Here is an 8,603-nt window from a genome sequence, read left to right as displayed (position 1 = left end):
TGTTAGTGGAAACAGAGGCCCCTCGGCCCACGCGTTGCCACACTCCTCTCCCTTCCTGTCCATCCTCTGTTCTAGTCCAATCCTCCTGTTCTTCCAGCCCAGCCAGAGCCCTACCTCTGCCAGGAAGTCTTTGTTCTTTTAAGAGTCTGCAAATGATGCCATTTGGGATCCATGGTATTTGTAGTCTGGCCACACCATTTGGGTCTCACTGTGTCGCCCAGACTGACGTGTAGCAGCACAATCATAGCTCACTGTAAGCTTGAACTCCTGGGCTCAAGTGACCCTTCAATGCTGGCCTCCGAAAGTATTGCAGTTACAGGTGTGAGCCACTTCCCAGGTCCCGAGTTAGAGACTGACTTTTTTTTGAGTTGGAGTCTCACTGTTGCCCAAGCTGGAGTGCAGTGACAAGCTCACAGCCACTACAGCCTTGATCTGCTGGGTCCAGGCATTCCTTCTGCTTCAGTCTTCCAAGTAGCAGGTACCACAGGTGCATGCCATCACGCCCAGTTAGTTGTTTTTTTTTTTATTGTAAAGACGAGTTCTTGCCAAGTTGCCCACATTTGTCTTGGACCCCTGGGCTCAGGCAATCCTCTTGCCTCCACCTCCCAAAGTGCTGGGATTACAGTGTGAACCACCACGCCTGGCCAGGTACTGACTTGCAGTTGTCTCTTCTCTCTTCCCATTAAGTGGAGGGCCCAGCACTTTCTTGCTTCCCTCATGGCCCCCATCCGGCAGAGTCTGGAGAGCATCATGGACCCTTGAAATGTGACTGCTGGCCCAACCCTGCTAGGGAAGGGCTATGCTGAGTGGCACGGGATGCAGTGTTCCACCTGAGCTCACCCGAAGTTGGAGGGAGAGCAGAAGCTCAGAGGGAGACCCCTTCGCCCCCACCCAGCCCATTCCTCCTTCTAAAGTTGGCGCCACAGTTCATCCCCTGGGTTCCCACAATGGGTCTGCATATCTTGGGGTAGTCCAGTGGAATAGGATTGGCCTTTCACAGGGAGGAAATCCTCCTCCCTGACTGATTCCTTAGAGACAGAGGAGGGTTAGGGACCCTTTTCAGTCCTCTGGGCTTTCCACAGGAAGACTTGGAGGTCAGAACTGCGTTTTCCTCTCTCCTCAGCACCCAGTGGCAACCCTTCTCACGCCTCCAGGAACGTGATGCTGATGGCCCAGGCCTGCTAGGCCTCCTCTCCCTCGTCCATCTGGCCAGGCCATGGTGGAAAAACCCTGAGACTCAGAGACCAGGAGCCCCGGAGCGATCAGCACCCCCCTTGCGACTGTAGGTAAGTGACGGGGATAGCCAGGCAACCTCTAAAGTTCCTTGTGGTCTGAATGGCCTGGGGCTCCCTGAGTCCTCCCTGGCTTCTCCCCTGAGCCAGTTGGGTGACTGGCATTCCAGCTTTGCCGCCAGTTAGTTGTGAGATGCTGGGACCAGCTTCTCTCTGCTGGGGTTGGGCTGATAACAGCATCTATCTCAGAGGGGGTTGGATCAAGTGAGCCAAACACATAACACACTTCCAAGTAGGCCTGGCACAACAGTGGCCATCCCTAGGTGTGTGGCCAAAGTGTGACCATCCCTAGGTGTGTGCCTAGAGTGTGTGGCCATCTCTAAGTGTGTGGGCACAGAGCATGACTGTCCCTAAGCGTGTGGTCCCAGTGTGGCCATCCCTAGGCACATGGACAGGATATGGCCATCCCTAGGTGTATGGACACAGCGTGGCCACTCCTAAGTATGTGGACAGAGCATGGTTGTCATCCTTAGATGTGTAGACAGAACGTGACCACTCCTAGGAACTTGGATAGAACATGGCTATCCCCAGGTATGTGGAGAGTGTGGCCGTCCCTAGGTGTGTGGGTATAGAGCACTGCCATCCCTAGGTGTCTGGCCAGAAGTGACGTGAACTTTGCACCTTATTATTGGGGACTGTGTCTCCTCTTATGGTCTAACCCTGGAAGGCTGCTAGGAGGAGGGGACAAAATTGGAATCCTGAGTGACTGCAGAGGGCCCAAAGTTCTGGACTTAATGGAACCATCCAGGTGTAGGAGTACTAGGCAGCTTGGAAGTGTGCTCCCTACTTCAAGAGTAGACATGCTGGACCGGAAGTCAGCAGGCAATAACTGTCCGAGACCCTGGGAAGGTCAAGGTCACTTAATCTAACTGGTTAGCTGCTTACCTTTACCTGGGTCCACTGATAACCATAATGGTGGAAGGATTTGGATAGTTTTTTTTTTTTTGAGTTGGAGTCTCACTCTGTCTCCCAGGCTGGAGTGCAGTGACATGCACACGGTCACTGCAGCCTCGACCTGCTGTGCTCAGGCGATCCTTCCATCTCAGCCTTCCAAGTAGTTGGAACTACAGACGCATGCTATCACGCCTGACTAATTTTTTTTCTTTAATTTATAGAGACGAGGTCTCACCAAGTTGCCCAGGATGGTCTCGAACTCCCTGGCTCAGGCAATCCTCTTGCCTCGGCCTCCCAGAGTGCTGGGATTACAGGCTGAGCCACCACACTCGGCCAGATAGTTCTTTTGATTAATCTTCCTGAATGGGGAAAAAGAGGCCCATAAGACAAAACATTCAGAAACAAAGGAGACATTCGTTCTCAGGTTTTTAATAGTTGAGGGAAGGTTATAAAATAAAACAGACAACACAGAGCTTCATGCCTGCCTCAGATTGGCAGTAAACCCAAGGATACAGAAATGTAAACAAAAACAGAGCTTCCAGGTAATGTTATCATATACTATATACCTTTCAGAATACAGAAGCTTCCCAGACAGACACTCTACAGTAAAGCCCAAAAAGAGTCTCAGAATCCCTCAACACACATTTCGGAGGGCATTCAGGCAGGCTTCTTCCTCCCAGGTCAGCCCGGGACTGGAAATGAGCTGGTGGCTGTGCAGACATTGACCTTTCTGGATAGGGGAGGCCAAGGCTGTTTCTGCATGGAGTGGGGTTTGGCTTCAAGGGGCTGCCCACCTGCTGCGTTCCATGGACCCTCTTTGGAGTTTGTCTCCCTCGCTGCCTGGCAGGCGGGCTCTAGTCCCTGCCTGTATTAACCTTTGACCTCCAACACACACACCTCTTTAGACCCATAACCCCTCTTCCATTATCAGCAGCAAACCCAGCCACGCCAAGACAGCCATCATCCCAGGATGGTCCTCTTCACAGGTACACAGACCCAGCCTCGCCGTGAGAAAATCAGAAAAAAGGCTACAGGTAAGATTGGTAACCACCTAATACTCTGCTCCCTCTGGAAGTTTCTGAGGTATTAGTTATTACCCTTCCCATTTTTTTTTTTTCTTTTTCTGCAGTGCTAGGGCTTTCACTCAACAAGGAAAAGGGCCAGCCTTCTAGCCTGGCCCTGTGCTTATCTTAGTGCTTTGAGCAGTGGACTGGTGTCATACTCACCACCCCGCTGGCAGGTCCCTAGAGCCCCAGCGGTACACACTCTCAAGCCTTGGAGGTGAGTTATTCTACAAGCAGCCCGCCATCAGGATGCAGGCGGGGACTCCAGGCAACCTGGGGCCTGCCTTGAAAATATGTGACGATCTGGGGACACAGAAGATGCGATTAGCTGTTCCCAGAAGGAGCAGGCCCCTGGCCAAAGCGGGCTGGAGGAAGGTTCTCGGGTGACCATCTCAAGAGGTACAGAGAACAGGGGTGTGTTGGGGCAGCCACCCCAGAGCCAAGGCACAGAGGAGGTTGAAATGTCCGGGATAAATAGACTTACATGGGAATGGAGAAAAGCCAGCTCCATTCCTCTCTTAAAAACATTGCCATTGGCACCAAAAATATATTAATATCTGTACATTTGTCATCTTCAAAAAAAGGAAATAAAACCTCCTTGGTATCTTGCAGTTGACTTTTTTTTTTTTTGAGTTGGAGTCTCACTCCGTCGCCCAGGCTGGAGTGCAGTGGCACGCTCATGGCCGCCACAGCTTCAACCTGCTGGGCTCAGGCGATCTTTTCACCTCAGCCTCCCAAGTAGCTGGAACTGCAGGCGCGTGCCACCACGCCCAGCTAATTTTTTGATTTATTGCAGAGATGAGGTCTCATCAAGTTGCCCGGGCTGGTCTCAAACACATGGGCTCAGTCAATCCTCTCGCCTCGGCCTCCCAAAGTGCTGGGATTACAGGTGTGAGCCACCGTGCCCGGCCTGCAGTTGACTTCTTAGAAATGAGGTGATATGTGGAAAGGCCTCCTGTGAGTGCACACACAGAGCACACGTGCACACATAGTCATGCACACACACGCGGCTGTGCACACATGTACCTCTCCCGTTGGAAGGACAGAGGCCCCGGAACCCTGAGCATCAGAAGCCCTGTCGGGTGGGTGGGCTGCCAGTCCCCGACTGCAGTTGCTTGCAGGGTGCTCTTTGCCAGGGCACTTGACTCTCTGTCCACCAGGACCTGCGGCCCCTGCCCTGTGCTCAGAGCCTAGTGTCCTGTCTCCCCCTCCTCTGGGGAGGAAGTCCTGTTGCCAGGGCAACTGCCTGTCTCCAGAGGCAACCAACTGCTTTTCATTGAAGGATGCCTTGGTCTCATCCCTTCTCCAGAAACATGCACATCGTTCCAGGCTCAGGGCAGCCTCTGCCCTTAAGACAGAACGGCAGAAATGAGCAGAGGTCATTGCCCGGCCTGACTGAGCATGCGTGCCTGAGGGGGAGACCAAGGCACAGGGACTCCAGTCTTGATCACAAGTGTTCAGACAAGTGTTCAGTAAGAGGGTGGCCTGGCTGGGCAGCAGGGAGGCGAACCTGGACCCTCTCAGGGCCTCCTGGAGCACGCTCGGGGCTCGTGCCTCTCAGAGGTGGGGGCCGCCCTGCAGCAGGGAAGTGACAGTGTTCTGCAGGGCCACGGCCACCTTCTTGGAGGTCTTGCGCAGCAGCGGGCTGTCGGGGTGGTGTTCCTTCAGGTGCAGGACGTGGCCCTCCTGGCTCTCAGACGTGCAGCCACACTCTTCGCACACATACAGCTTGGCCCGCCGCTCTTTGTAGGCATATTTCTGCTGCACACCGTGGATCTTCTTGAGGTGAGACTCCAGGGAGCAGCGCTGGGTGAAGGCCTTGTCACACAGGCTGCACTTGTAGGGCCGCACACCTGCAGGAGGGACAGGGCCCAGCATCAGAGACTGGACAGGGACCCAGGAAGCCAGCAGCTTCCTGACACACAGGACAGGACACCTGATACCAGAGCCGAGGGATGGACGGAGGCCTGTCCGACACCAGTGTCCCAAGTGACTCTTGGATGAAAATTCCTAAATTTTTTTTTGAGTTGGAGTCTCACTCTGTTGCCCAGGCTGGAGCGCAGTGGCTCGCTCACGGCCACCGCAGCCTCGACCCGCCAGGCTCAGGTGATCCTCTCGCCTCAGCCTTCCAAGTAGCCGAAACTAAAGGCGCACACCACCAAGCCCCGCTAATTTTTTTTTTTAATTTATTGCAGAGATGAGGTCTCACCAAGTTGCCCAGGCTGGTCTCGAACCCCTGGGCTCAGGGTATCCTCTTGCCTTGGTCTCCCAAAGTGTTGGGATTATAGGCTTGAGCCACCATGCCCGGCCTGAAAATTCCTAATTGACAACTCAAGAGGGTTCTGCTCTGAGCTCCATGACCCCCCTCCTGGGCTGCCCAATACTGAGGGAGAGTGGGGGTGCTAGAACCTTCCCATATGACCTCAGCCTGGCAGGTCCGGTGTGCTCCTGGCTCCATCCCTGGGCTTCCACTCACCAGTGTGGGTTCGGACGTGTCTCTTGAGGTCAAAGGTGTCATTGAAGCCCTTCCCACAGTATGTGCAGAGGTGACGCTTGATATCGTTGTGGCATTTCATGTGGCGATTCAGCATGCGTTGGTATGTGAAGGCCTTCTGGCAGATATGACAGGTGAAAAGGTCTCCGCTGGGGCTGTCTCCCAGGGTCACCTGTGGGCGAGGACAGTACTTGTGACAGACATCCAGAAGAAGGGGCTACAGCCTGGCAGATTGGGGGACACAGGTGCCAGCCAGCCCTGGTGCCCCTGAGGAAAGCGGTGCCCACCCTCTGAGGTCACAGCTCTGTGCCATCTGCCCAGAGAGTAGAAGGAACCTCTGGGTCACTAGTCCCTGTCAAGGTTGACACAGGCCTCCTTCACCATCTCTAGGGAGGGGCAACTTAACCTCCTACAGAAGCATCTGTGTCCTTTTTTTTTTTTTGAGTTGCAGTCTCACTCTGTTGCCCAGGCTGGAGTTCAGTGGCCCATTCACAGCCACCCCAGTGTCAGGCTGCTGGGCTCCAGCGATCCTTCCGCCTCAGCCTTCCAAGTAGCCAGAACTACAGGCATGCACAACTACACCCAGCTAATTTTTGATTTATTGTAGAGATGAGGTCTCGCCAAGTTGCCTAGGCAGGTCTCGAACCCGCAGGCTCAGGCAATCCACTCGCCTCAACCTCCCAAAGTGCTGGGATTACAGGCTGAGCCACCGAGCCCGGCCAGCATGTTTCATTACTAGGCAGCGCATCATCAGAAAGTTCTCCCTGAACTGAGGCCAAATCTGCCTCTGTGGTATCTGCTTATTCTTTCTTGTTCAGCCCCTTGGGACAGGGAAAATGCCCATGTGGCCAGCTCTCCAGGCCGACACACTGCTGGGAGCCTGGAGTACCCACAGGCCTGTCCAGCTCCCCAGTTCTGCTTGAGCCAGGTCTGCGAGGCATGGTTTGAACCACTTTGCCATTGTGAGGACCCTTTGGATGTTTTCAGTTATGGAAAACTTCACGTTTATGCAGAAGTGGAGAGACGAGCACCACACTGTCACTCAGGGCCCAGCTTGGATTTTCTGAAACAAACCCTGGATGCCACCAGCCAGGGTGAAATGGTCTCAGTGCTCTGCCTCTGCTGACATTCCAGAGGTGGCTTTGCTCCATGGGTGGTCCTGTCCCTGGCAACTTCTCCTGAGACCCCGGGCACGCATCACCCCGGGAACTCCTCATACAGTGTCCCTCATTCTGTCATGCTTTTGGTACCTGGGAAAGTCCCCTGTAGCTGGCTAGTCAAGACCTTTGGGGTCAGGATTCCTCCCTCCAGCTCAGGAGGACCTGTCCAGTCCCCTCTGTTCTCTCTTCGTGCTCTCTCTGCCCACAGGGCCCGAGGGGTAGGGAAGGGCCCAAGAGGGAATTCGGGACTCCGGCCAATCACAGGCCTGGATCTTGGTTGTTCTCTTCCAGTTACAACCCACACTTGGCCTCTGCAGGTGGACAAGGCAGGCCCAGCGCCCCCTCCAGTTTTCTCTGGTCTTTCTGCTCTGAGGACTGCCTTTCTGCTAGACCGTGTAGGCAGATGCTTCCAGATCCTGGAGCTTTCTGGAGTGCACGCCCCGCCAGGACAGCCCTGCCTGTGCGCTCCTTGGAAGCTGTGACATTTCCACTGCCTCGTGTTCTCCTCACTGCGTGTGCTGCTGAATGTGTGTGTGTGGGGGGGTGGCTGTCCAGGCCATGCCCTTGATGCGAGGCCTGGATGCTGACGGGGGCTGGAAACAGCAAGCTTGGGCGAGGTGATCGCCGGGCAGAAGCCTCAGGGAACCGTTAACCACCGTGCCAGACTCTAGACCTCACTCGCAACAGGGCACAGGCAGGAGCCTGGGAGAGGAGCTGAACCAGGCTCACTCCACCCGCTTAGCCCGGGGCTTGTGGGAAGAGGGGGCTCTCTGTGGGTCCCCTTGCTGCTGTGGACAGAAACCCAATGGGACGACCCGTGGACATGGACCCCAAAGAACCTTAGACGGGCCTCTCCCTCACCCATCTCTGCCCTAGCGAACTTCACTCAGCTACAGAAACCTTGGCCCAGGTCTCATGTGTGCCAAGTCTCGTGGGCTGGACACAGGTCTACACACGTGCCCCGACCCTCAGAGACAGTGTGAGGACTGTTACCTTCATCTTGGTGCGCAGGAAGCCGTGGTCTCGGCTCTGGGGGTCTGTCAAGTGGCCCATGTCTTCAGAGGGCAACTGGGCCACCACGCAGGGCCCAGGGGCCACACTATAGCCGGAGTCCCGAAGGCTCATGTCCAAAGCCAGGGGGCAGGAAGGAGGTTCGGCTACGGAGGGTTCCGGCTCCCGGTAGGGTGGTGGGGGGCAGAAGCCCAGGCTGACTGTGGAGAGAACGGCCAGGTGAGGGGCTTGGTAGAGAAAAGAGGATTCAGGGGATTTCTGGAAGCTTCCCCAGCAGTGGGATGGCTGGAATTCGGAGCTTCTGTCCCTCCCCATGCAGGCATGTGGCAGAACACGGCTGCCCCCAGCCCATCGCGCGCGGCACCTCCCTCCCGCCCTATTAAGGTAATTGCAGGTGACGCCAGCCAAGCGCCACTGCCCGCTGAGTAATTTGTGTCTTAGCGGAACTGGGAGGACCAAACTGCCCTGCCAATTATCCCTCCAGAGTTGCCTGCCTGCCCCACCTTGGACGGTCCCTCTGGATCCTTGCTGTGTCCACTCCTGCGGGGACAAAGTCACCCACCAGTGGAGGCCCTGGGTGCTTGGAGCACAGCCTTACCCCAGAGGGGCTCTGGTGGCATGGGCCACGCCCGGCCTCTTCCCCAGGTGGACTTAGCTGCTGCCCCTGGGGTTCAGGTGGTCCTGGCTG

The 8,603-nt window shown here is 55.5% G+C and overlaps 1 protein-coding gene across 1 annotated transcript; it reads right to left on the bottom strand.

Moving 5' to 3' along the window:
* Positions 1–4,618: 4,618 nt before the first annotated feature.
* Positions 4,619–8,118, bottom strand: OVOL1 (ovo like transcriptional repressor 1). The gene is made up of 3 exons (XM_021715679.1): positions 7,898–8,118; positions 5,727–5,916; positions 4,619–5,103 (listed from the first exon to the last, which is right to left on the bottom strand). The coding sequence occupies exons 1-3, from the start codon at positions 8,027–8,029 to the stop codon at positions 4,808–4,810; spliced, it is 618 nt and encodes a 205-aa protein (XP_021571354.1). The 5' UTR covers positions 8,030–8,118; the 3' UTR covers positions 4,619–4,807.
* Positions 8,119–8,603: the final 485 nt, after the last annotated feature.

Source organism: Carlito syrichta, unplaced genomic scaffold (assembly GCF_000164805.1).
Source record: "Carlito syrichta isolate Samal-C Ts95f unplaced genomic scaffold, Tarsius_syrichta-2.0.1 Scaffold101946, whole genome shotgun sequence".
Taxonomy (NCBI): Eukaryota; Metazoa; Chordata; class Mammalia; order Primates; family Tarsiidae; genus Carlito; species Carlito syrichta.
Note: the sequence above shows the minus strand (reverse complement) of the source record. Positions and strands in the feature narration are given on the sequence as shown.